The 26355-nt window shown below is 50.9% G+C and overlaps 12 protein-coding genes and 2 non-coding genes across 14 annotated transcripts; 9 read left to right on the plus strand and 5 right to left on the minus strand.

Moving 5' to 3' along the window:
• Positions 1 to 16: 16 nt before the first annotated feature.
• On the plus strand, positions 17 to 709 carry G6M90_00g047760 (uncharacterized protein; the record flags this gene model as incomplete). The annotated part of the gene is made up of 1 exon (XM_014689407.1): positions 17 to 709. One exon carries the CDS (start codon positions 17 to 19, stop codon positions 707 to 709), a length of 693 nt encoding a protein of 230 aa, XP_014544893.1.
• Positions 710 to 1186: 477 nt separating this feature from the next.
• G6M90_00g047770 (uncharacterized protein) lies at positions 1187 to 1414 on the minus strand (the record flags this gene model as incomplete). The annotated part of the gene is made up of 2 exons (XM_066130435.1): positions 1187 to 1243; positions 1352 to 1414. 2 exons carry the CDS (start codon positions 1412 to 1414, stop codon positions 1187 to 1189), a joined length of 120 nt encoding a protein of 39 aa, XP_065986404.1.
• Positions 1415 to 3307: 1893 nt separating this feature from the next.
• BCHE_0 (Cholinesterase) lies at positions 3308 to 4830 on the plus strand (the record flags this gene model as incomplete). The annotated part of the gene is made up of 2 exons (XM_014689408.1): positions 3308 to 3319; positions 3454 to 4830. 2 exons carry the CDS (start codon positions 3308 to 3310, stop codon positions 4828 to 4830), a joined length of 1389 nt encoding a protein of 462 aa, XP_014544894.1.
• Positions 4831 to 5685: 855 nt separating this feature from the next.
• Positions 5686 to 7370, plus strand: tgnC ((Z)-2-((N-methylformamido)methylene)-5-hydroxybutyrolactone dehydrogenase; the record flags this gene model as incomplete). Its single annotated transcript, XM_014689409.2, has 3 exons — positions 5686 to 5744; positions 5817 to 5858; positions 5918 to 7370. 3 exons carry the CDS (start codon positions 5686 to 5688, stop codon positions 7368 to 7370), a joined length of 1554 nt encoding a protein of 517 aa, XP_014544895.2.
• A 506-nt stretch (positions 7371 to 7876) lies between these two features.
• Positions 7877 to 8931, plus strand: gnl_0 (Gluconolactonase; the record flags this gene model as incomplete). The annotated part of the gene is made up of 2 exons (XM_014689410.1): positions 7877 to 8574; positions 8625 to 8931. 2 exons carry the CDS (start codon positions 7877 to 7879, stop codon positions 8929 to 8931), a joined length of 1005 nt encoding a protein of 334 aa, XP_014544896.1.
• A 193-nt stretch (positions 8932 to 9124) lies between these two features.
• Positions 9125 to 9490, minus strand: G6M90_00g047810 (uncharacterized protein; the record flags this gene model as incomplete). The annotated part of the gene is made up of 1 exon (XM_014689411.1): positions 9125 to 9490. One exon carries the CDS (start codon positions 9488 to 9490, stop codon positions 9125 to 9127), a length of 366 nt encoding a protein of 121 aa, XP_014544897.1.
• An 800-nt stretch (positions 9491 to 10290) lies between these two features.
• On the plus strand, positions 10291 to 10396 carry G6M90_tRNA00000047. The gene has a single exon. It is a non-coding gene; the product is annotated as a tRNA-Ile (tRNA).
• Positions 10397 to 12309: 1913 nt separating this feature from the next.
• G6M90_00g047820 (uncharacterized protein) lies at positions 12310 to 12987 on the plus strand (the record flags this gene model as incomplete). Its single annotated transcript, XM_014689412.1, has 1 exon — positions 12310 to 12987. One exon carries the CDS (start codon positions 12310 to 12312, stop codon positions 12985 to 12987), a length of 678 nt encoding a protein of 225 aa, XP_014544898.1.
• Positions 12988 to 14528: 1541 nt separating this feature from the next.
• On the minus strand, positions 14529 to 16463 carry STL1_0 (Sugar transporter STL1; the record flags this gene model as incomplete). The annotated part of the gene is made up of 8 exons (XM_014689413.1): positions 14529 to 14780; positions 14847 to 14922; positions 14973 to 15148; positions 15201 to 15343; positions 15412 to 15837; positions 15893 to 16129; positions 16204 to 16281; positions 16355 to 16463. The coding sequence occupies 8 exons, from the start codon at positions 16461 to 16463 to the stop codon at positions 14529 to 14531; spliced, it is 1497 nt and encodes a 498-aa protein (XP_014544899.1).
• Positions 16464 to 17146: 683 nt separating this feature from the next.
• Positions 17147 to 18412, plus strand: phaB (Acetoacetyl-CoA reductase; the record flags this gene model as incomplete). Its single annotated transcript, XM_014689414.2, has 7 exons — positions 17147 to 17217; positions 17288 to 17366; positions 17461 to 17855; positions 17930 to 17987; positions 18054 to 18106; positions 18169 to 18291; positions 18352 to 18412. The coding sequence occupies 7 exons, from the start codon at positions 17147 to 17149 to the stop codon at positions 18410 to 18412; spliced, it is 840 nt and encodes a 279-aa protein (XP_014544900.2).
• Positions 18413 to 18602: 190 nt separating this feature from the next.
• On the minus strand, positions 18603 to 19906 carry G6M90_00g047850 (uncharacterized protein; the record flags this gene model as incomplete). Its single annotated transcript, XM_014689415.1, has 5 exons — positions 18603 to 18707; positions 18767 to 19380; positions 19453 to 19567; positions 19634 to 19732; positions 19805 to 19906. The coding sequence occupies 5 exons, from the start codon at positions 19904 to 19906 to the stop codon at positions 18603 to 18605; spliced, it is 1035 nt and encodes a 344-aa protein (XP_014544901.1).
• A 756-nt stretch (positions 19907 to 20662) lies between these two features.
• On the plus strand, positions 20663 to 23123 carry G6M90_00g047860 (uncharacterized protein; the record flags this gene model as incomplete). Its single annotated transcript, XM_066130436.1, has 6 exons — positions 20663 to 21285; positions 21351 to 21787; positions 21851 to 22110; positions 22163 to 22217; positions 22273 to 22586; positions 22641 to 23123. The coding sequence occupies 6 exons, from the start codon at positions 20663 to 20665 to the stop codon at positions 23121 to 23123; spliced, it is 2172 nt and encodes a 723-aa protein (XP_065986569.1).
• Positions 23124 to 23481: 358 nt separating this feature from the next.
• Positions 23482 to 23568, plus strand: G6M90_tRNA00000046. The gene has a single exon. It is a non-coding gene; the product is annotated as a tRNA-Tyr (tRNA).
• Positions 23569 to 24791: 1223 nt separating this feature from the next.
• G6M90_00g047870 (uncharacterized protein) lies at positions 24792 to 25087 on the minus strand (the record flags this gene model as incomplete). Its single annotated transcript, XM_014689417.1, has 2 exons — positions 24792 to 24836; positions 24893 to 25087. 2 exons carry the CDS (start codon positions 25085 to 25087, stop codon positions 24792 to 24794), a joined length of 240 nt encoding a protein of 79 aa, XP_014544903.1.
• Between the last annotated feature and the right edge of the window lie 1268 nt (positions 25088 to 26355).

A 26355-nucleotide genomic window follows, 5' to 3' on the forward strand; every position in this document is an offset into this window, starting at 1 on the left:
ACCCGCCACCGTGAAAATGGCCCGTCTTCTCATGATTGCAGCTCTCGCCTCTTCCGTCTTGGCCACCCCAACCAACTGCGACCCCAAAGTCCCCTCTGTCACTGTCCCAGCATGCTCTCGCGGCGTCGGCACAGTCAAATACGACAAGACTGTCCCCGACCTCAAACCATTCCCTCGCACCCAGGTTGACCTCTGCTATACCGACACTCACCTGGACATCAAGTTCACCGCCCGCGACGAGGTCAACTTCTACTTTAACTCGTCCCAAGGCACCAATGCCGACATCTGGGAGTACGAGGTCATGGAGGCCTTTATATACAAGGGCACGGACAACCCGCAGACTTACTTTGAGTTCGAAGTGAACCCCAACAACGTCACCTACCAAGCCTTTGTGTACAACCCGTCCAAAGTTCGCGCCGATGGCGCCCCCTTTGACCACTTCTTCGTGTCGGACCCTCCTGCCGACGGGTTTAGCGCTGTGACCGAGCTCGACAAGCCGAATCAGTTGTGGGTGAGCGATGTCAAGATTCCCCTGGGCTTGTTCAATGTCGACAAAGGCCAGGCAAAGGGTACACAGTGGAGGATGAACTTCTTCCGAACCGTTGTCAGCCCGCAGACGTATCCTGATCAAGAACTTGGCGCGTGGAGTGTCCCCAACAAAGCGAGCTTTCACATTACTCCCTACTTTGGCCATGTGAAGTTTGTGTAAGCCGTTGGAGGGATACTTTGTAATTAGGGGAAACATACTCATATGGCTAAATCAACACTCGAATGGGGTTTCCTCGTGCACAAGTCCATCACTCTACAGATATTGCAAATTGGAAGCATGTAGTGTCTACTAAATCGTAAAAGCGAACTGGACATCCGAGGCAATCCTGGTAGTTGTGGTGCCCGGGCCTTTTGTTTCTCACGTGGTGGCGAAATACTCCGGCTCGTCCACATGGGCGTGTAGCGCAGACACCGCTCTTTCAAAGATGCTTTCTATTACATCGTCACAGGGGCTTATATAAAGACCCCTTGGGACCCAACAGTTGTCGACTCATCCCGAGTTGATTCCTCACTATTACACGATTCTGACGGACAAAAATGGTCCGTCAACATAATGCGGGATCCATGCGGGATCATCGCCAATGGCCGTGCGCTTTCGCTGTAATATCCCGTCAAGAATTCATCGCAAAGAGGCAACTTAATCAAGAGAGAGTATATCCGAGGCATAGCCTTGGGTCTTGTCGAGGAACTGCACCTATACAACGGTTAGTACTATCTCCTCACAGCCTCGGGGGAATAGCACACGAACACGGTTTGCACCTTTGCCAGATCACGATATATTTGGGGACCGTATGAGAATCACCCGCAAAATCATGTCCTTGTCTCCAAAGACGCCCTCTCTGCCGCACTCCAGCGTTCTGGACATGGTGGCATTGTTGAGGCGCAGGTTTGGAAGACTTTCCTCCTGCACCCGACCGGTCGGCCAGTAGGCCAAGTACGAAGATGCGTTCTGGGCCGCGAGACTTCGATTCAAGAAGCATTCGGTGGCGGATACGATTCGTTATACGTCAAAATTGGCGTTGAGATCCCGGGTGCCCGAGACAAGTTGTCGCATTGAAAGGAAAAGGTATACGAGTTGCACCAACTATTTTAGCTGCCCGTTCCGTGGCGGGAGTCATGGTCAGCTCTCCTACGCTATACTAGGTGCCGACAAGCAGATGATCTGATCGAGGCGGCGACGGGTAGAGCGATGAAGGCCAAAACAGTACCGCGTCTCCATCCTGGTGGTCAAGTGCTCGATGTCTGAATCGTGTCGGACAAATCCGGTCGTTACCAAAATCATAGAAGTTTCACCGGCGTCTTGGTTGAAATGGGACCCCCCGTATTTGAATGGCTTGCAAGCCGAGGCAAAGTTTGGCTAGTTCTTTTATCGACCTGCAAGAGATTTGATGTCTTTCTTGATCAAATTCTAAAGGAGGAATATGCCAAAATGCTCCCCGCGCCTTCCCAAGAGAAATCTGGCAGCCATTGCACCTGGTATTATGAGGCGCTCTGATCCGTTGTCCAGTTGATGCCACAGAATCTAAGACCACGTACGGGTTCTCGACTCTGATTTACTTTCTTGTTTCAGACATTCGGATTCTAGCCATCATTTCTACCACGGCTACTTGGTACTATACGCAGCTCCAACTCAAACGTTTTAATGGTTAAGATCAAGCTCTGGCTTCTCACATCTTGAGAGCCGAGCAGCGACGTACCTAGTCTTTGTCCATCTCTACGCCACAACAGCGATGCCACGCCAAATCTGAGACTCAAAGCAGGGGTATTTGATCAAACCTTTACTGGGAGCCCAGCATCGACAAGCGCTCCAGTGTTAGCTCCAGGCTCAAGTGCTCGGCACGTAAAATTGCCCCTTTGGGACGCATGGTGGGAGAAGGGTTGCCCGGACCCTTGGGAAGATCCCGGCACAACAACAGACATTCCATCACCCTCTTTTGGATGTCACCACATGGTGGATGTTCCGGTGCCCAAGGTCTCTTGTTGTGAGGGCTATTGGTCAAGTCGAAGTTGAGCCGCTTTATTACTCCGTATACGTCGAATGATGAACGGAACAGAATGGGCAGGTTTCAAATCCATCTCACTTTGTCAACCAAGCTTAAATGGCGACAATAAATATTTCACATATCCACCGGGATACCCTCCTGCTTGGCAAATTCCCAGGCTTGATGTGGTGGCGTACGCCGGTGCCGAAAGCCGACATCCCTATTCCCCGTTTGTCTGACAAGCCGGTCATTGTTTAACTAGAGGCCCATAGTCTGTTAGCGCCAACTTTCCTCTCGTCCTGCGCTCATCCTCTTGGGCGGAGGGCGGAGGGCGGGGGCTCGCCTACATATGTATGATGCATGTGCGAGGTTTGGGCCGTGCAAATCCCGGCTTGGGGGTATTATATGAGGAGGTGGTTCCCTCTTTAGTTTCATCGCCATTTGCCATTCTTGCTGTTCAGTGAAATCTGTGCTCTTACGTGTAATGAACCTCCCCTGAGTTCTTATAAGGGGAGATCGTTTACTTAGTAGAGATGAGACAGTGAAGTTGCTTTTCAGTCATGTTGCACTTGTGGCTTGTTTTTTCTTCAGCACTGCTGGTGTTAGAAGTTTCTGCCAAATTGTCCACAGTGGTCGACCTTTTGTACAGCGAATATAGAGGTGTCGCCTTGTCGAATGGCATAACACAATGGCTCGGGATGAGATATGCAGCTCCGCCGGTGGGAGACTTGAGATTTAAGCCGCCTCAAGATCCGCTACACACGAATGGAGTCGTGATGGCTGACCAGGTATGTTGGAACCGCCGTGTTCGAAGAGGAACAAGATTCAACTGCGAGACATTATACATCCTGAACAGCGCTGTGGTTACAATTCCTCGCAACAGCATCCAGACATGCAACACGGTGGCTAACTATATGAAAAGCACGGCAAATACTGCCTCGCAACTGGCCATTCCCCAACCGAAAATACTACATCGGAGGATTGTCTCTTTGTCAATGTGCAGTCCCCGTCCCGGGCGAAACCTGGCTCGTTGCCTGTTTTCCTATACATCCAAGGAGGCGGGTTCAACCTCAACTCCAACGCCAACATCAATGCCTCGGGGCTCATACAAGCCAGCGGCCACAATATCGTGGTTGTCAGCTTCAACTATCGTGTCGGTCCGTACGGATTTCTTACCGATGGGAAAGACATCGCGCCCAACAACGGACTCCGCGACCAGGAAAAAGTCATGCAGTGGGTGCAAAAGCACATCTCCAAATTCGGAGGGAACCCAAATCATGTTACGCTGGGGGGGTCGTCGGCGGGCGCTGAGAGCGTGGTAATTCACCTCACCGCGCGCAATGGTACGGACAGAGGATACTTTCACGCCGTGACGGCGGAATCGCCCTCCTTCGCAACAACCTTGACCGTGGCCGAGTCGCAGTACTTGTATCGCCACTTTGCCACGAGACTGGGATGCGTGGGCGCCGACAGCCTGTCCTGTCTGCGCAACAAGACGGCGCGCGAGCTGCAGGAGCAGAATTTCAACATTCCGCTGCCGGGGGCTGCGAATCCGCCCAATTACTTGTACGTGCCCTGCCTTGATGGCGAGTACCTGACGGACTACACGTACCGATTGATTCAAGACGGTCGCTTCATCAAGGTCCCGTCTATATTTGGCGACGATACCAATGGCGGGACAAAATTTGCTCCCAGAAACGCGTCGACTCTCGCGGAGAGTAATTCGTTCATGCTGGACAACTACCCGTTCCTAACGCTGCGTCTTCTGGAGAAGATGAACAAGATGTACCCCAATCCGAGTAAGACGTGCCCCAAGCTGGGCTGCTATTGGAGACAAGCCAGTAATACGTACCAAGAGGTGCGGTATATGTGCCCAGCACTGGCCATGACATCTGCTCTAGCCAACGCCGGAATTACAAACTCGTTTGCTTATAGGTGGAATGTGGAAGACGAGGCACAAATGAAGGCCGGCCTTGGAGTTCCTCATACGTCCGAGTTTGATGCCATCCTAGGACCAGAATATGCCCCAAGTCCGCCAGAGAGCTACAAGAAGGGCGGCATCAACTACCCGGCGTCGCCGGCGATCCAGAAATACTGGACAAATTTCATCCAATACTATGACCCGAATCAGGGCGGCGACCCCGAGGTCAAGGTGGCCGAGTGGAAGGCCTGGTCAGGCGGTGCACAGGACCGGCTTGTCTTCCAGACCGGCGGGAGGACGGAGATGGAACCCTTTGGAGACCGGCTGAACAAGAGATGCTCTTTTTGGGCCCAGTATGGCGTTCAGTTGCGGACGTAGTAGCATAGAAGTCGGAAAGTAAAGACTGAGGTTGTCATTTTGGATCCTGTTCTTCGTAACAAACAACATGGATTAGTCGACATAGGACTATGGTATATAAACGCGGCTATATTTATTTGCGTTGACAAGTTCTCGGGTTTAGCATGGGTTATTGTCATCAGTGAAATATTGATGAGATGCCTACTATTCGATATCTTTTACTCCCAGGGCCTATCGCAGATTAAACCAAAGGCGGACGACCCTCCATGAGACGGTAGATCTGTTACGCCTCTATGCTTCACCACGGCAGAACTTATTGCTCTCCGGGGTCTTGCCACTTCACAAGTTGGTTTAATTGCGGTCGTGTGCTATTTTTGTTCTAGTTGCGCACGTCTCTCCACGACGCTGCCAGACTTGCCTACGATGTGCCATGCCCTGCATAGGAAAGTGCAGCAGCGACTTGGAAATTCTGGCCTCAACACGTTCAGACTGAGGGTGAGTCATGTATGCGGATTTTCTTCATTGATTTTCACTACTGCTGTCTGACTCCTTCTCCACGGCAAGCAGTGTCTTGTTAGTATCTTGTCAATAATGACCAACATGACTGTTTTGTTCCTGCTCATTCAATCACTCACTTACTCCGTGTGAGCCGTGCTAAAATCTCCACAGACACGGGCTGAAGCCGGACACTAACTGCAGGATGCTGGATCTTGTCCCGCCCGGATGTGGCTTAAGATAGATCGATGCAGTCCGCATTTCCTCCCCGCGTTTCATCTCGGATCCCGCTCACTCATCCGCATCTTACCAAAGACAGCGTCTGGGTTATTCACTCATGAAACAATTTTTTAGCGTCTTGATACTCTACACTGGATAGAAATGACCAGCCGGTGCCGTCTCTGGATAAACGGTCGAGAGGTTGATGGACATGGTGAGCGGTACGACACCTAGCTTGCTTCAACCAGTTCCATCTCAAAATACACATGTATTAAGTTTTAACCTCATGATAGTATACCCATCGAGGATCCCGCTACCGGTGAAATAATTGCGCAGTACGTACTTCGACTCCTCATTCGGGTTATATTTGCTAATCATGTCATGGCATACTTAGAAGTGACGCCGCCAACCAACAAGATGTAGATTCGGCTGTTGAAAACGCACATCAAGTTTTCAAATCGGGGGTATGGTCGAACGCGTCGCGACATGATCGCGCCCGTGTTCTCGGAAATATCGCCGAAATCATGTGGCGAGACCTTCCAAAACTGATCCGCCTGGAAGTGAAGCAGACCGGTCGCGCCATCCGCGAAATGAAGGCCCAGATACCCTCCCTGCTTCGCTGGTTCAAGTACTACGCCAGCGTGCTACTCACCGAAGAGCTGCCTGTTCTACCCACCGCGGGCAAATTGCACAACTGGCTGGAAAGAGTGCCCCTAGGTGTCGTCGTGCAGATCACGCCCTTCAACCACCCTATGCTCATTGCGGTCAAGAAGCTTGCGCCAGCTCTCGCCGCGGGCAACAGCATCGTCCTGAAGCCTAGCGAATTGACGCCCATGACGAGCCTGCTTCTTGGGCAGATGTTCAAGGCGGCGGGTGTTCCAGACGGGGTGGTCAACATCCTGCCGGGATACGGAGCGGTGACGGGAAAGGCCCTCGTCAGCCACGCGCTGGTGAGAAAAGTCGACGTCACCGGCGGCACGAGTGCTGGGCAGGCCATCGGGTCCATTGTTGGAGGAAACCTCGCTCGTTATACGGCGGAGCTGGGCGGCAAGGCCCCTCTGGTCGTCTTTGAACAGGCCAACATCGACGCGGCGGTGAACGGGATTGCATTTGCCTCCTTTATTGCCACTGGTCAGACGTGCGTCGCCGCCACTAGGATTATCGTTCAGAACAGTGTGCTGCCCACTCTCCTGGAGAAGTTGCAGCGCAAATGCGACTATATTTTGCGGAATATGGGTTCGCCGCTCAACGAAAGGTCCACCATGGGACCTCTCATTTCACTTCGGCAGCTTCAGAAAGTTGAAGCTCTGGTGGATGAATGTCTCAGTGAGGGAACTGGTCAAGTTCTTTGCGGTGGTCAGAGAATGACTGGGACTTCTGAGCTGGATGGCATCGATTTTGCAAAGGGATACTTCTATCCGCCGACGGTGATTACCTGTGCTGCTGGGAAGAGCGTCACCGAGGCCAGGATATGGCGAGAAGAAGCCTTTGGACCCGTCATTGTCGTGGTCGGGTTTGATAACGAGGAGGAGGGAGTTCTTCTCGCAAATGATAGTGAATTCGGACTGGGGGCTGCCTTGTGGACACAGGATCTGAGCCAGGCCTTTCGCGTTTCCAAGCAAGTGAGCTCGGGGATTGTTTGGGTCAACACACATCATCGGAACGACCCGAGTAGTCCATGGGGCGGCGCTTCGAAATCTAGCGGCGTGGGCAGCGAGAATGGAATAGATGCCTATCACGACTACACGACAACCAAGAGCATCATCATGAATTTCGCGTCGGCTAATGAAATGTTGGCTCAAGACGACTGGTTTAGGGAGGGGGCGGGGGAGGTTCGATATGGCTAATCAACCTGCTGTGAGATGTCAATTATAGCTATAGTGTTGAAGAGAACATTGAATTATAGGAGGATGCAACGCAGTCACCATCTGAGGCTTGAAAGTGGTTGTTCGTATAAACAATGAAGACAGCAAATACGGAGTAGATTGCCAGTCAATAAGCAGTGTCCAGTATTTAGACTACATGGTGACACAGCCAGCGCCCCGGTTTAATAATACAAGGGCACACCCATCTGAATGTTTCTGGGCCATACAATCCATGTCCTCTGCCCGTCTCAATTGCCCTCATCAATGCATGCGGCAAATGAGGCGGACAGAAAGCCGAGTTGCCGCTGCCCCACCACAGCCCACCTTCCCTTTGTCTCACATGGGGCTATCGGCTTTCAGGCGACGTCGTATGATGCTGTTTGCATGCTTTGACTACGTAAATAGACGGTTTCAATTCCCAACGTCCTTGCCTTGTGCTAATTTCTATATCTGTAACATTTGACCCAGTCAATCCGATCGAATCAGCAATGGCGGCGTATCCTTCGGCATTCGTCGTCTTTGACGAGCTTGTCAAAGACCTCTTTGGATCATCGCCAACCCTAGACCTGCTGCATGAACACGCCGAATACCCATTTGCGCACGAAGCCGGCGTCTTCATTCAGGAAGACAACTCCCTGTTCATCACCAGCAACCAGTTCACGGATCCCAAGACCAAAAACCGCCGTATTCAAATCACCCGCGTCCAGCTTCCCAAGAATGGCGACGACAGCGTCCAGTGTCAGGAAATCCACCCAGACCAGGTTCCCATGGCCAACGGCGGTGTCAACTACAAGGACGGCATACTCTTCTGTGCTCAGGGAAACCAAGGTGGTCCAGGCGGCCTGGCCTTTATGGAGTCGAAGCCGCCGTACAAGTCGCATCTCATGCTCAGCTCCTTCTACGGCCGGGATTTCAACTCGCTAAACGATGTAGTCGTTCACTCAGACGGCTCGATTTGGTTCACAGATCCAATCTACGGCTTCGAACAAGGCATCCGCCCAAAACCCAGGCTGCCGTGCCAGGTGTACCGATTCGATCCGGACCGGAACGCGGTTCGTGCAGTGGCAGACGGCTTCGGGCGACCAAACGGCATCTGCTTCAGCCCCGACGAGAAAATAGTCTACATCACAGATACAGACTGGATCCACGGGGACGGGACAACTGATGAGTTTCGCGCTTCGCACATGTAAGACACACACACACACATATATATGCTATTCCTGACTCCGTTCCCAGCTATGCATTCGATCTTGTCAACTACTCCGGCCAGCCGTTCCTCACCAACAGGCGCCTGTTCGCTATGGCGGACACCGGCATCCCCGATGGTATAAAATGCGATGTCTACGGCAACGTTTACAGCGGATGCGGCGACGGAGTCAACATTTGGTCGCCGGGCGGTGTTTTACTAGGGAAGATTCTCTTGGAGGGCGGAGCAGCCAACTTTTGTTTCGGGCGCGATGGCGAGATGTTTATTTTGAACGAGCACCGCTTGTGGAGGGCTCAGCTGGGTTCTTCTACAAAGGGCGCACTGCTGGGAATTTAGTGAAAGGGGCTGATAACAAAAGATTGTTTATTCATGCCTACTTTTGTTCCCCTCAGCTCCGTGACCCCCTGCATGTATGTGTACAAGCCATAGCGCCCTGAATGCCTGTTCCGAACAACATTTTGATCCCTAGCGTCCCGTCCGAAGTTTGTTCTTGCTGAATCGTAAAGGCAAAATTGCAGTGGTTCTCGTGTTACGTTCCCTTGTCCTTGGTCGGTTTCTTCGTTTTGATGCACCTGCTCACGCTGTCGTATGAGATCTTGCCGGCAGGGCGATTCTTCTTCTGCGCGGCAATCATGTTTCGGAACGTGTCTTGTAATTCACCCACAAAGCCTCTCATTTCGGCCTCGGATAACTTGTTCTGCTTTGCTTCTTTGTTCTTGCTTGCTTCTCCTTCGAGAACGTTGCAGATTGTTTTGGCTAGTTCCTTTCGGCGGTTCTCGTCCGGATCGCGGTGTCCCTCCCATCCGTCCATGACGTCTCCGAGCAATTCCTTGACTTTTAGTGTGACGTTGCTGTAGCAGCTGTCAAATATTTTGAGCTCATGATCCCATTCCATGATGTGAAGTTGTTCCTGGGTAATTCTGGTGTCGTGGGGTGGTTTTGCTCTTTGGTTGTTGTGATGTGACTGTTCGCTAATGAGTTGGAGTGGGTTCGCGAGTCGGTAGTGGTGCCGACAGAATAGGAATATTGCGGGAGAAAGTGGAAGGACTTTATATTCTCCTGATGGCATGTGAAACTCGAAAGAACTAAAGACTGAACATGGACCTTGGGGATGTCAGCAAAGGCGAGTGAACAATGCGGCGACAATGGCTCATCTCACCAACGGTGTAAGCGGAGGTGAGGCATGAACTGTGCGTTGCCGCCCATGCATCCTGAATATGTTTTATTCATGTGCCGCAGTGAGCATGACCAGTCACAGGGCCATTTCTCTTCATTCGTTTCCAAGTGATGCGCTGCACCATTTCTGCTTGGTAAACGGGCAAGTTGCCGCAACTTGACCTGTCGAGCACCGGCAAGCCATTACTTAGACTGGAGTGCATCATTTTGAACACAGGACAACTGTATAGTTGCACTTTCAGGTATCTTTAATTGGAAATTCCTTGATAGAATAAACACAGCCGTCTAACCGTCGCGCATGAGTCACTCTGGCCATGATTCACTCAACACGCAGCCGTTGGTTTGACCACGTTGCAACACAATGCGAACACAGCGCTACCAATTTCACATAGGAAGAGGAGCAAACGGACATTGACAACTAAAAAAGATAAAAAAGCCAATCGAACCATGAGCTCAATTAAAAAGAAGCGCACCAGGACTACAAAACTTTTGTGTGTAGTTGGCAAAAGGCAAAAAGAATGTTCCCGCGGGGGGTCGAACCCCGGACCTTGACATTTCTACCATAGAACCAAAGAATAATCCTTAGACTATAAGAGTCACGCGGTAACCACTCCGCTACGGGAACGAATGGCGATGCTCGTTCCGATTTGATCCTAATTTGTATTATAACCCCTAGCTAACGCTGACTAATGAATTAGCTCCGAAAGGACGCGCAACCACAACCTGACGACTACGTACTACGGTGAACAAGGGCAATCTAACGAAGAGATTTTGAAACTTGAACGTTTTATTTATGACGTGGTCTTTGTCCACTTTTGATCAAGTTGTCACGCGCAGGCAATTGGGGCGAGAGTACAGAAAACATGAATCAGTTCTAGCGGTGAAGTGGCGACGAATCACGATGACAAGTTACAACAGAGCAACACGGGGAAACATGGATGTCGGATATTCATGACGCAAGTTACATATTGCTACCTAGCTACCTAGCTATCTAGCTGTGACATGCCAGCTAAACATGCAAGACGTTATGGTCTTTACTGCAGAGTCTGCAAAGTGTAGAGGCTGAGTAGATCAACCCTTTCCCAAAAAGGCACCATGGAACGGAGTGGTGTGCGGCCACTCCAGGGCTATTTCGCCTGGTAGAAATTGCCATGCTCTTTGAGTTCCATCTTGGTCTTCGTTTGTTTTATCCAGTCCTAGAGTTCCGAGGTTGTTTTTCGGGGATGTCTCCACCAAATCAAGGTCGACAATGTCTACCTGCGTGTCCCTGGCGAGCTGTGCGAGATATTTATGGCTTAAATCGCCGATGTCTTTAACGTGATGGACGGGATCCTTTCCCGCTTGAGGATTTAGGTCGATGTAGAAGAACGAAGGGGTAGGGCAATTCGTGTAAGATGGCTTATCGGCCTGGTAAAATCCGGGACTTGGGCTTTTGAGGCATTAGTCTTCTGCTTTGAGCAACACGCACACTAGACTCACCCAGTGGGTTGTCCGTTTTTTGGGACAATCTTTCTTTGGTGTAATAAGGGGGGCAGGCCATCGGCTTTGCAATGTCCATCATGATCGTCACAGACCGTACTAGATAGTTTCTATAAGTTTGGCTTTCATCCATCTCTGTGGTTTGGTGTCACGCCTCATACTTTTGGTCAAAGTAGCTCCATCCTTGAGCCGACTACCTCGACGTAGACTCGTGGGCCTTTAAGTGCGGCCTACCCGTTTGTTCAAATACCTACACGCTAGGTCGACGAAAAGTTGAGGAAATAATATGGGCTGTAGATTATTACTGACGCCCAATAAACGGTATGTGCAGTCACAAGCTGTGTTGAAGACGTGTAGGCAGGACAGTGAGAGCTTATCCTTGTCAACTTTGACCGAGTTGCACCAAAGGCGTTGCATTTATCAATACCATCAACGAACACCATTGGTACTCGAAGTGTGCTTGGAATATTGTGTGAAGACGCACCATGGTATTGCCACCAAAAGAGAGAGTGTCACAGAGATCCTTGGCCCTTTGAGTTCGTATGTCGCTCAAGATGAAATGCACCCGTAGCCAACGGTGGCGTCTCTGCTCCGCATATATACTTTATGGCGTATACACTTGGCGTATATTTTCCTCTTAGCTTTGTATTTGTCATTACATTAATTTGCACAAGCCCGTTTGCTTAGGGGTAGAATTCGGGCCTGTTGGCTGAACAGAGACTAACACGGAGGAAGCTTCAACCGGGTTTGTCACAATTTGCAGCCATCAATCGCCTTGAACAGTATATTGGTACCAATTTTTAAGTTGGCCAGCTGGCGTCCAATTTGCAAGTTGCAAGCTAGATTGAACTTAGTATATATAGGCCAGACTTATTCATAAAAAGGGCCGAGTAGGCGACTCACTCGTTGGCATGGACATAATTAAGCCCAAGGAAGCCCAATCTTCTCAATGCATTCTGTTCAACTGATTCAAACCAAACATTCTACCTCTTACTGTGGCTAACAACAGTCTCATTTTGCGTGTGGCCTTTGTCCAAGGCAAACAACACGCCCCTCACCATGGCTTACAATCCTCCCAGACGCAGGCAAGATCTACCTTCTATGCCCGAGATTGTTCAAAATATTATCAGAAACGTCGACAACCTTCCAGATATTTTGAACTGTGCCTGCGTCAACAGGATTTGGCATGTGGAAGCGTTGAGGCGGCTCTATGAAGGATCTATTCATGACATGCGATTCCGTACACCTGACACGACCTCACTCAATTATCTGTTGGAGGCATCACGGGAACGCTTCACCCAAAACATGAAGTTTGTGAAGCACCTCTTGGTCTGTCCGCAAACACCCGGAGACGATAGTTCTAGCAGCAGACACGATCAAGCGACAGGCTTTGAGACAGGCCATGCGGCGCGACTCCCTGCGCCTGCGCTGCTTCCTCAACCTCGAGGAAGGCGTCATACCAGTCTCGTCATCCCCTTCGAGCTCATGCGCCAAGATTGGCCGTTGCTTGCGGACCTCCTTCCCGCTCCTACAGTTGAGTTCCTGGCTATTAATCACGGCTATTGCCAACTCGTTGCACCTCGGTTTGCTTCTGTTGTGAGTTTGCTTCGAGACCGCCTTTGCTCTCGCAAGGTCGTGGCTAATACTAGCAGCAGGATAGACTTTCAAATCTCAAAGCTCTCACCATCTACCCGTCCAGATTCACCGCCGACGTTGACAGTCTTTGTAGATTGTTAGACAGGTGTAGTCTACAATTCTTCCATTACTCGGCCCCTGCCCCTTCCGCAGCAAACAACGTAGCCATGCCTGATGCGACGAGGATACTTGAACACATTCGACGGCATGGAAATCTCAAGGCGTTGGTACTGAATACGGCGCGTTCCCCCTGGGTGCCTTCAGGGCCTGCAGGCAGCGCATCCGAGGCAGCAAACCAGCAAACTCCATGGCCACGGCTGAAGTTGTTGCACCTCTCAAGTTGCACCGAATATTGGCTGAGAGAGCTACGGAAATTCACCGACTTGACATCTCTTCACTTGGGGCTGCCGGCAGCATATACCCCGGACATGGGCAAACGCATAGGCGACGCTATTATCCCGTGCCGGCATCTACAAGATATCAGTTTTGAACTTTGGGCGCTTGAAGATTTAAACCTCATCCTTGAGCTTGCTCGCGCCTGTCCGCTGTTACGGGGTGTCACTATTCGGCTCGATAACTTTATAGTGATTCCCCAGCTTACGAAATCCTTCCTGTTCGATCTGTTGCGCGAGCTTCCTCGACTAGAGCTCCTTGACATCCTTTATCGAGGTTTAAGCTTTTGTATAAATGGATCAGACCTTGCAAACATTTCACTCTACTGCCCGCGGTTACAAGTCCTTTTGCTGCCTTGGGTTACATTATTCCTCTGTCACTCGGATATAACCCGGTGCTATCCACAAGAACGATTGGAGATTATGGAATTCAGCCGAGTGCGGTTGAGGGGTTGTTGGCGGTTGCTGACGCCAAATCGCATTCTGGCGGAGTGGCGCAGATTATTTCCCAGGCTGCGGGCGATGCAATGCGATATGGCATCTTTTAGTTTCGACGCAAACTGTGTGTCCTTCCTTTGTACTGTCAGACGTAGTAGGACTGGAGCGTCAACAGAGAATGAGTCCGATCATGGTGCCGATGAGGACATGACCGACAACACGCAAGTGGGCTTCCCTCTTGGCTACAGCCCTGACTGGGAATCCTTTCCTACAGATTTTGGTGCTGCTCTTGGCTATGAGGAAGAGGGTACCTTCGAAATGCATGATAGGATACGGCATATGTGGCGTACTAATATCGAGCTTGAGTTGGTTGGTTGGCCGGTGGTGCCTTTGGAGTCATTCATCCACCCAAACACGCAGTCCTCAATTCCTTGAGGTAGGGAGGATACAGGACTGTACTGACATGTACTTCACAGGTCTGGTCAGATTTCCATCCGAAGACTCGTGTGTGTGGCTACTGTCCATGTCATATTCTATCTTGGATGGCGTTGATAGCCAAGTTGTACAGCACAGGCTTGGGACCTCCGTCGCAGCCATGTACAACTGAGAATGTCGTTTATTTGACTGGCCTTGGACTTGAAAGGCTTTACATGCTTGCGGTAAGTCACATTAGCATACTGTGAACTGTCAACATTTCTGACAAGCACACACAGGGGCGCTGCAAAAAAACTCAAAGCTTAGGCGTCTACTTCCCGCTGTAGCAGTCATAGCATATATAGTCAAATCCCATTACATTAGACGTAGCACAGTCTCTCAAACACGTTCGTTTGTCCCATCAGTACGACCGACATGTTCAACCGTAGCCAATGCCATCGACTTTTCTCCCACGGACTCGATTACATCGTCTCCTGCGAACAATCGATCAACGTCTTCCAACTCCAGCCCTTTAGTCTCTGGGAAGAAGAAGAAAATGATGGGCACCCAAGTCGCGTTGAGAATCGCGAAGATGATGTACGTCTTCCAGCCGATATTCTCAATGGCAATGGGCGTAATTTGCACAACCATCTGATTCTTGCATTAGCAAATGCTAAAAACCCATTTTCTTTCACCAAGCTCGGTCACAATACTCACATAATTGAAGATCCAGTTTGCTGCAGTGGAAATAGAAGATCCCTTCTGACGCAGCCGGAGGGGAAGAATCTCGGATCTAAGCATGGTCAGTCGCCTAACTTGTGATACCGTCATGAGCGTACTCACGGATACACCCAGACCGTGGCCTGGAACCCAATCGTGAATGCGCCTTGAAATACGAAAAGCATCACTGCGGCGCCAATGCCCGCTGAATGAGAAATGTTCGTCTCGTTCTGCACCTGGTAAATAAGGCCGGCTTGCACAGCCATGGCGGCTGCCATCAAGCTAATCATTGACACGAACTGCGCAAAGTCAGATACTTTGTTGACTGTAGCAATATGCACTGCGACATACCAAAGGCTTTCGTCCGATTCTGTCAATCAAGAACCAAGGAATAAAAGATGCCACAAAGAACCAGGTCTGTAGAAAACCAGACATGAGTGCGGACATTCTCTCATCAAAACCGATGCTCTTGGAAAACAGCGTGTTTGTATAATCTAGACGAACAAATTAGAAACCCGGACAAGACCATTCTTGATGGACGATGGGCTTGCAGAGGACTTACAAATAACCGCATTGATTCCACCAAGCTGCTGGAAAGCTTGAATGGAGCAAGCAATCAGCAACCGGGTCTGGGACTTGACACGATCGTTTGACAACAAGTCCTTCCACGAGCCTGTACCAATCGAAGCCTCGAAGGCGACAACCTGCAAAATATTATGATGTTGCCGCTGCACCTCGGGGTCGTTGATGGAGGAGGATTTCATTCTAGCGAGAACTTGGAGGCAATCATCCGGCCGGTCGTGAGATGCCAGCCACCTCGGCGTCTCCGGGATGAGCATCAAAATTCCCAACATTGGCAGGATACATACACATTGCAGAATAACCGGGACCCGCCAAGCGTAGCTGCTCGTATGGGAGGAGAATGCGTAATCGATCCAGTAGACGAGGAAGATGCCAAAGTTGAGGGTTGACAACTGGGCGCAGACATCTACACAGATGGTGAGCTCTTTCGTCCCGGTATTTCAGCAACTGATGAGACTTACAGACTCCCCGAGTGGCCTTGGGGCTAAACTCGGCTTGTAAAACAGGAACTGTCGAGTTGATGATGCCCAGCCCGAGGCCGGATACGATTCGGCCGACAATGAGCTGGGCTCTGCCATAAGAGGACGCCTGCAAGACGGCACCGACAATCATGATCCAACAACCATGTCCGATGGTCGTTCGGCGGCCGAGTCTTTCGCCAAAGATGGCCGAGAGGATTGAACCGAGGAAGCATCCCACTAGTTAATGCACGTAAGTTGCTGCTCCCAAGGTATGAGCTGCCTCCCCCCGGAGGTCTAGAACAATAGCTGACCTTCGAAAATGGCAACAATGACCCCAATCATCTTGGAGTCCGGGTAATCGAACGAGCTGCCGAAGGCGGGAGAATTGACTATTGCACATCGGTTAGCCGCCACCGTGACTCTGCATTGCCTGTCGCGTCAGTTTTCTCCCCCGAGACTCACCCAGTCCGCCCATGAGGCCATTGTCGTATCCAATCAACATGAAACCCAGAGACGTCAATGCCGTCACAGTGAGCAGAAGAGCTCGGCCCTCCAACTCGGGCACAGCCATGGCTGAAGGCAAAAAGGGGTGGAACAATTTCAAAAACGAGGTCAGGAAATAGCCCACGAATACCAAGGGAGGAGGTATGTTGCAAAAAGAAAAGAAGAAAAAAATTCTCCAACAAGCTTTGTGCAAAAAGAGAATTCTGCGGCTTCTACACAGGATTCCAATGCATATGTATACGCATACATGTATGTGTATGCATGCAAGGCAAATCGTATGAGATTTTGTGGAGAATCCGGGGCACCCACGATCTCTCATATTAAGCTTCTCCAGAGAGTCCAAAGACGCTTCCATGTTTGGGGTCGCGTGGACGGTGGGCCCATCCACGTTCAAACGCCGCACCAAAAGCCGACGGCTACCGGCACCGTGGCCTCTGCGCCATCGGCCGATTTATTGGCAATATAACCTGGGTAAAATTCCTCTTGGCGGTTATTTGCCGGAATCAACCGGTACTAGTCTGGCTGCTTTCCTCGCTGCAGGGGCGCGAAACCGAGAACTCTGCGCTGCGTTTTCCGCGGTGACCCCATTTACCGAGTCAGACCACGACCCACGACAACCGTCCAGTGCCGACCACATGACCGACAAACCTGGGGACAGTTTCATGTTCTTATTGTGTGCGCCCTCCTGCGGTCGGTAGGACATGTTTTTGGAAACTCGCAAGTGAGACTACCCTTGCAGTTGTGGCTGCAATGACTGTGTATCATCTCCAATCCGTGGACAACGACCTTCGGGGTCGGCTGGCCCTGGTTACGGGATCAAGGTGCGTGGGGAGGCGCTGGCAATTACCCAACGTTGTCGACATCAGCTAACAGTACTGGCTCGCCCTTTAGCGGTGGTATCGGTTCGGCGTGTGCAAAGGCATTGGCGTCTGAAGGCTGCGATGTTGTGCTTCACTACTCTGCAAGCAAAGTGAGTTTGCCCGACAGATGAAAAAAAGACACAGACAGGGACAGGAGAGAAAATATAAACTACCCATGCACGCACCATCTGACCGCCGCCGCAGGAGAAATCGGAATCTCTAGCTTCTGAGCTACAAAATCGCTACCCATCACAGGTATTCGTCACCGCGCAAGCCGACCTCACGGATCGGGAATCCACGCGGTCGCTCGTCTCCAGAATCCTCTCCGATGCGGTCGTCTCAGAGAAGCACAAGGCTATATCTGTGTTAGTCGCAAACGCCGGGCTTGGACGCCGCATCAGGGACGTCAAGGACATTGGGGAGCAAGATTGGGATGAAATGATGGAGGTCAATATCCGGAGTCAATTCGTCGTGACGAGGTCCTGTGTGGAGGGGATGCGCGCACAAGAATGGGGAAGGGTTATTCTGGTGGGCAGCATCGCGAGTCGCGGGAGCGGGCTCAACGGATGCCATTACGCAGCTTCAAAGGGAGCCCTGTCGTGAGTGGTCCATTGATACAACATTTGAACTCGTGCCGTATGGTGTCCTGTCCTTGTGTCTAACCGCCTGACAGCTCTATGGGGTTAAACTTGGCTACTCTGCTCGCACCAGAGGGCGTGACCGTCAATGTGGTAAGCCATCAGCATCAACTGCCCATGCGAATGTTGCCTTTGGCATATGCTGACATATGATGCTAGGTTTCACCGGCCATGATCGGGTCAACAGGCATGATCCCAACGCCAAAGGAACGGTAGGCGCTCACTGCTGCACGTCGATCTGCATTTCGCAGCGGCTAATATTCTGGTGCTGTAGGACGTGGGCTTCAGACGTCAACGTCGAGGCATTGAAAGAATCAGATCCCGGCCTGGCCATTGCCAGCAGCGTGCCAGTGCATCGACTAGGAGCTCCAGAAGAAGTAGCAAACGTCGTGGCAATGTAAGCTTCTTGATAGCCCCTGAATCGGAACGCTACCTCCAGGACTAACTGCCAGACAAGGTTCGCAAAGACGGGATACATGACTGGGCAGGACATATTGTTAACCGGCGGTTTGAAATAGTGTATGGGGTTCAGACAATTAAAAGAGGCACGTTGCACATCTGGTTGAACAATTCTGGTCGAGCAGAGGCAAATGTAAATTTTCCTAAATACGTTACTATCATGTTTCATCAATGAGATTATCTATGTCTATGGTATAATGGCGACTCGGCGCAATCTGCCCACAAATCGGCCACTGCCGCGCTCTCTTCTTATACCTTGGCCACAACGGGCTTCTGCTCAGACACTTGCGTAAGCAGCTTTCCCTGTGTCACGGCGCTCTTCACATTGTCAATAACGAGCACCTCCATTTCTTTCTATTTTCCCAACTGTCAGCAAACGTCTCTTTCGTAGCAATGATGGGAGAGACACCAACCTGTGTATCAATCGTGGCAGTGCCAATATGGGGTAGCAAAACGGCACCGGGGTGCTTCATCAGCTTTGGGTTGATTTCCGGCTCCTTGGCATACACGTCCAAGCCGACACTCCAGACCTTGCCAGATTCCAGGCTGTCGGCGAGAGCCTCCTCGTCAATAATGGCGCCTCTAGCCGTGTTTACAATGATGACTCCGTCCTTCATCTGGCTGAATTCCTTGGTTCCAATGAGTCCCTGGGTGGCAGGGCCCAGCGGCAAGTGCACCGAGATGACGTCGCTGGTCTTGAGCAGCTCTTCAAAGCCGACGTAGTTGGGGACTTGGCCGGGGGCGAATTTCATCTCCAGGTCGGCCACGGGCTTCCTGTTGTGATACTGCAGCCTGAATCCGAGGGCAGCGGCTCGCTGTGCCGTGGCAGTCCCAATGCCGCCCATTCCAAGAAGGCCCAGGGTCAGGTGGTGAGGATCACGGCCGAGAGGGCTTGCGCCTCGCCACTTGCCCTCGCGCAGAGCTTGCTGAGGGATCCATGCGCGACGCAAAGCACCGAGCATTAGGAAGATTGCGGTGTTTGCGGTGGCGGCGTCGACGGCCTTGGGGGTGTTGGAGACGGAAATATCTGCAGCGTGGCAGGTCAGTCAAGGGGGCTTCTCTCGAAACTCCTCCGCTCATTCGTGCACGCAGTCCTTACTCTTGTCGGTGCAGGGTTGGACGTCAATCTGATCGTAGCCAGCGCCATTGTGTGAGATGAATTTTACAGAGGAGGGAAGGTGGGCAATGAGCTCGGCGTCGAATCGCCCGGTTATCTGACACCGCTTGTTAGCCGCAAAGCATCCAGAGGAGAAGCTAACATTTTGAACATTGAAACTTACTTGGACAGAGTCGTAGGTTCTGGAAATTGCAACGACCTTGTCATACTTGCCGCTGTCGCAGTCGCGAATAAACTCTTCCCGAGTACCAGAGGTGACTTGCTAAAATTTCGCAAACCGCGTGAGAACAGATGCCACCCAAAGTGGTTTTTTTTTAGGGTGGTGTTGGCGTACCTGGACATCAGCGACGTCGGAAAGCTTCTCGAACTCAGCCTTTGCGTGGTGGACGATGCCAAGCATCAGCACGCCGGGTTTCGGGACTGCTGGACCTGCCATGTTGTCTGAGTGGAAAAGGCTAGATGTTAGGTATTCTTGTGCCAGGAATATGGTCGGTCTTGAAAAACGGCTGGTTTCAAAAAAAAAGAAGAAAAGGAATTTAAGAAGCGATTGAAATGACCAAGTGACGGATTCGGCGGGAACATGACTGGTGGGAATGGCAGGATCGTCAATTGACCAAAGACACCAACGTGGGGGGTTCTCGTGCGCATTTGCCGGCAAAGGTCGCTCGAAAGAGGGACCACGACGAGCGAAAAAAAAATCATTGAACCGATTGACCGAGTTCGCCATGGCGGCGCTCAACGCTATCGCAGCTTCAAACAACGGGTGCATGGATTTGACGAATCCATGACCCCGTCCTGGTGTGGATCAATGTGTCCCCGGCGGCCCCGGCTATTGACCCCGTCTCCACTTCTGCGGCCAGTTCCCCGCGACTTCAAAACAGCCCAGCAAAACTATGTCTGTCACCCTTCATGCATCGCACGGCATTTGAGCCAACTTAAAGACTCCATCGCCTGTTGATATCGTCATTTTAGCCAATGGACTCGCAGCCGATGCAGTCGCCGATGCCAGGCATGCCCCGATCAAAGGCCAAACGGGTCTCTCGTGCCTGTCTCTCCTGCCGCACGCGCAAGACAAGATGTGACCTGTGAGCAGAACATTCTTCTCCCCCTTTACGCGCGAGGGGTCACACAGCCCCTCGTCGAGGCCTGCCATCGCTTACTGACGCTTATTGGAACCAGTGATTCAGAGGGCATGTCTGGCTCGCCCCCATGTCGCCGCTGCGTTGAACAGCAGCTCGAGTGCGTGCTTGCAAAGTCGAGGCGTGGAGGCCGCAGGATCAAAGGTGTCCGTAACTCTGCCGTTCAGCCGCCGCCGCCGCCCAGGCGCGACAGCGATCTTGGCCCGTCATCAAACCCTCGTGGCCCTGCCAGCTCTACGCATGACGACGACGACGACGACGAGAGTGACTATCACAGCACTCAAGGAAGTCAAGCTCGTCCTGCACAACCGCCGGCCGGCACGGATGCTGTGCAAGGATGGCCGTCCTCTCCACCTCATGCCGGCAACTGGCGAGCAGACAGTCCCGACGCCGGATCCACACAGGAAATGGCAGACTCGAGGACAAGTTCTGATGGATTAGAAGGCCATATAGCCACTACGGACCTTTTGAATCCTTCTGATGCCCTTGATCTGCTTGCCCAGGTGGCCGACTTGGATCCAGGCAGGCAGCGTAATACATTGACTGGCCAACCTGGCCAGAGCAACAGACATGTCGACGGAATGCAGCAGACTGTCGGTAGACCAGCTACCAGCTATTATCCTCCCCTGCATGATGGTATCCTGACGCCCTCAGACGCGTCGTATCTTGTAAAGAAGTAAGTTGCCGTTTGCTCATGCATACAACACACATGTTCGCCTGCTCACACGTTATTGCCTTCAGGTATCATGAGAAGTTCCATCCCTTCTTCCCTGTGGCATTCGCCGATATATTTGAAGAAGGACCCATTACCGAATGGGCCGAGAAGGAGCCTCACCTTTTGACAGCTATTCTCACTGTGGCATCTAAAGACGATCCCTCTTGGTTCAGAGTGTACGATGCATGCTCTCGCCACATTGAAAGCTTCATGTCAACCCTGATCTACGCAGGGTCAAATTCAGTAGGGTCCGTCGAAGCACTGCTCATCCTTGCTGAATGGGCGCCGCAACGCCCACAGGAGAATTCTGCCATCGGCTGTGGACAAGAAGACCACGGTGCCTGGATGCTGGTTGGCCTGGCCATTAGGCTAGGTTATTTGCAGAGACTGGAGCAGACGGCTCTTCTACCAGATGATAAAAAGCCTTCTCTGGAAGTCAGCAGAAAACGCGTGGCTTGGGCAGGTACGTCGCCTGTGCCCTCGACTATTGTGCCATCAACCGGGTGAATTGCTAACGAGGTGCCAGCTTGCTACATGAGCGACCGACAAGTCTCCATTCGACTGGGCAAAGGCTTTTGGTCTCGCGGTCCAGGCCCTTCTCTCCATCTGCGAGCTGCAGACTTTCCAACTCTGCATGCCCAAGCACTTGGCCCGGATAATATGGGGCTATTATTCCAAGCACATCTCGAACTTACCCAGCTGATTAGCAATGCTCACGACATCCTCTACTCATCTACCAGTCATAGGAAGCAGCTGTATGTAGGCGGAGAATATGTCAGATATATTGTAAGTGAACGAATGCCAAGGGAAGCTGGGCAAATTACTAATGTATTCAAAGGATGACTTTGCTCAAATGGTCCGGAAATGGAAGCTCACGTGGGCAAATCACAGCTGTAAGTTTTGTTGTTTCACGTTTGTCCTGGACAGCTCACTCATTTTTTTTAACAGTCACACCACCCGTAAAGGCGTCGTTGGTCTTGTCGTTTGAATTCCTGCGCCTTTACATCAACGCATTTGCCTTCCAGGCCAATTTGAACCGAGCAGCAGCTCGGAACGCTCAGGTCGGGCCAGGAAAGGCTAGCGGGCCGCTGTTTTCTAACATCGCTGGAAAACCGGACGCGCGTTTCATATACGAGTCGATTGACGCGGCAAACTCGCTACTCAGTATTCTGAACAGCTTCATAGACCCTGTGGCAGGGCTGAAATGCATGCCGCTCAAGTATTGCCTCTACGTCATCTATGCGGCCGTGTTTCTATTCAAGGCAAGCCCTCAGAAGCCCTCAGACTGTGAACCAATAGTCTAACATCATTCGCAGGCCAGGTTGGCGGGAGCAATAAGTAGCGAGGGCGACCGTGGAGTGCGACGTGCAATCCACGGTACCATTACACAGTTACAGAAAACATCCAACAACCCGCAGAGCCTCGGGCGAAGATATGCCACGTCACTGCGACTGCTCTGGAGGAAGTCGTCTGCAAAGCCGTCTACCAAGGGCGCTACCCGCAGTGACCCGGTAAGCGAGCCACCAGAGCTCTCAATGAGCCAATTGGAAGGGCAAGAGAATATTGTGCCATCGGCGACGAGCAAATCCGCAATGGACATGGACCCGTTGAGCGGGTTTTCGTGGAGGGACTTGGACTCGCTGGGACAGTTTATAGCGAACAACACGACGATGAATATGACTGATGGGATACTTGCGGGTACAGACTTTGATTGGGAGCACAGCTCGGGAGGACTCGATGATCTTGCGATGCGACCACAGTTTGACACGATGTGGGCGGGGCATGACATTATTTTCTAGGGAATCGGCAAAGGTACCGGACGTTTCGGAGTAAGGGTGTCAGCGGTTTTTTTGTCGGATGGATACGGTCTCTTTATCATGTGCAAGTTGTTGTAATATATATGACGAAAAATATACGAACGTCCTGCCATAAAAAAGAATATGGTGTCTTTGGGCCACAGCCAAGCCAAGGAAGGCCGGTCATGGAAAAAATCATGTCGGCAATTGCCGCACGGGCGGCGGGGGTTGAAGCGAGGGCCCACACCAACGGCACACTCACGGCCGTTTGCGATTCATGAGGGTTCATCGCGAACCATTTATATAGCTCATTAAGGCAATCTTCAGTCAAGTACCCAGTGGAGCTTCAGCACCACTAATTCTCCGGGTAGTCTAGTTGGTTTATGGCGTCTGACTGTAAGAGAACAGCTTAATCAGAATGTCGCGTGTTCGAATCACGCCCTGGAGACTCTTTTTTGCCACGGCTCTGTGGCGGGGTAGATATTATTTCAGACCAACTCTTTTTTTTAATTCCCTTTCTTCGCCAGCATAGTAAGTAAGCGTGGAGTTTTTTTTTTTTCAGACTCGTCAGAGACCTACTCGCGTTCATCGTGTTCCATTCTTCGTCCTTATCGGTTGATCCCACCACCACGCTCACTCATCCATTCATGTACTATAAAATGGCATGACCATGGTCGCTCTAGTAAAGTACGCAGCGTTCGTGCATACCCTGTTCACCGTATCCATCTCGGCCATATATCCCAGCACCCCGCAAAGTCTTCCCGAAGCATTACAAATAGAAATCCATAGGCTAAGTACATTTGAACACACGTTCCAAGCCCAGTTACCTGCCCTTGTCACACCTGTAACAATTATAATAATGGCTGCTATGTACCATTTTAAAATTGAATTTGGTTTGCCATCTACTTTTCCTCTTCCCATGTAATACCATAAGTCTTATCGCGCTGCAATGCTCCATCCGCCGTCTACGGGCCTCACATAATTCTCCCACCGGGCGCTCACTCCTCTAATAAAAACTCCCTCAAGACCATGCGCTATGAGGACGCCTGTGATGATTTATAGTCCCCCGCTTCTCTAATAACTCGCTACCCTTGTGCCAAAACTGCTTTATTCACCTTTATATCAGTTATTAGACCTTCCATCACCAAGACAGATAGCTTACAAGCCTCCGAATCCATCTCCGACGACCTTTTAATACTAGCAAATATTTGTGTTTTGTGACAATTGGTGTGAGAGCGGTGGAGTCCGGTAGCAGTCTTCAGCTTCTTCAAGAGGTAGAGGCCATTCCGTACATTGGTACTATGAGTGCGTGATAATATTCCTGATTATGGATCCAATCCAAACACACATCAGCAGGGAAGGGGGATAAAGCAGCTACATCCATTTGTATCTTAACGACCAGGTTCGACACAAAAAGCAAGTAGTTTAACTGAACTGACTGAAATCACACACCGGCAAGTTCCTCTGGCCAACTCATATAGCTAAGTGAAACAATGGCAAAAATAAAAGAACACAATGTAGAATCTACTAGTTATCAAACTTTTCCAGCACTTTCTATAGCGCTCCTCTCTGGCTCTACACTCAGCACGAATTTGAGCGCGTTCGGCTGCTGTTGGCATGTGAGTGTCAACACCCACGATCTGATAATTGGGATTGGCATTGGTGAGGCTGTCAGTCGTCGTCAGCGATGAGAATAGGAAGGGTACGCGTGCCATTCTGGATAGTGGTTAGTGAATGTCCATCATAGCAAAAGTCATAAGCGTTGTGCTTACCTGATGACGCCCGACGTGCTCAAAAGCTCGCTTGGCGTCGAGAGGCTGAAGACGGAGGACATTGCGGCCACGATTAAGCAGGTCTACTGACCATGCTTTTCCAACTAGCACGGGGTGACTCTGTCGGTGACCCATTTCCCAGTCAACCACGTTGCTGGCCAGATCATTTATGGCGTCGATGAGTTTCCTGCTCATCGGGTTTGGATCTCCAGGGATCGGGTACTCGGTGGCAAAACGCCTTAGAGCATAGGAATAGATTAGTCGATCGACCTCTATTTGGATATCCACCAGTTTATTGTTGTAGGGATATTTAATAACGCAGCGATTAAGAAATATATTATTGCGACGGGAGGGCGTGTTTATATTGCTGCAGAAAGCGTTAGCTATTAGCACGGCGGTAATAAGATTTGCCATGTAATTGAATGATACTCACACGAATGATATTGTAGTAATCGACGTGATAAAATAAAGGGCGCGGACGGCGAGGGCGATGGTGTAATTGCTGGGAGGCAGCGAGGAAGGTAGGTGTGATGTGTGAGGGATGAAAAGAGGCTGCTGTGATGTTTCGGGGGTTAAATAAGGTTATCATGATAGTCAGCGATTCACTTACTACATGCTTGGGCAGCTGGCTGCAGCCGTTTCTCAAGTGTGGTGTTACAATATGAGAATGTTGTGAGATGAATCTGACATTTGCAGCAAACGGCTGTGGCAATTACGTCTGGTACATCCAAGTCACACGATTCCCCTCGCACCTGCAGAAATTAAGCGTTTGTGTGTGTTGAAACTTGACGTGGACTCTCTCGCCAAATCACAGTTGAGACAGCTGCGACAGATTTCTCTCCTTCGCAACCCTCCCCCAAACGCATCACATTTATCGCCATGCAAAACTCATCATCTCTAGCACCAGCGTACGGCCTCTTTCTATTGCAATTACTTACAAGTTTACCGATATATTTTTAGAGACGGTTATAGCTGTCAATGATACTTTGATCATTGTGGCTGCAACGAGCCAGCGCAAGCATATAACAAGGGCGAGGGTCAGGCATTATAAATGAATAGTAAGTATCGTTGACAGCTATAACCGTACTTTGAGATGATGTTCTCACCCTTTCTTAATTGCAATACATGCTAACTATTTGACGAGGCATTCTGGTCAAGTTTTACACCAAGGGCTACGTTCACTATGTGGAGGCCATTGATTACGCGAATCGCACGATGAACTTGAGGCTTTACAATGTGAACATTAAGACGTCAGATGATGCTTTGGAGCTGGCCATGTACTTCACTTTCGTCCAAGCCTTGCAAGAGGGGATGATGTTGATGCATGCTGGCCAAGGACCCACGAGCCTTTGAGAAGGACAAGGAGAATGAGAAGGACAAGGAATGGCAAACTTGACCCAGTGGCGTTCCACTCCAAAAAGTCATCGCCAGCAGAAATTGACGAATTATGAAATCCATAGGCT

Source organism: Metarhizium brunneum, chromosome 2, assembly GCF_013426205.1.
Source record: "Metarhizium brunneum chromosome 2, complete sequence".
NCBI lineage: Eukaryota > Fungi > Ascomycota > Sordariomycetes > Hypocreales > Clavicipitaceae > Metarhizium > Metarhizium brunneum.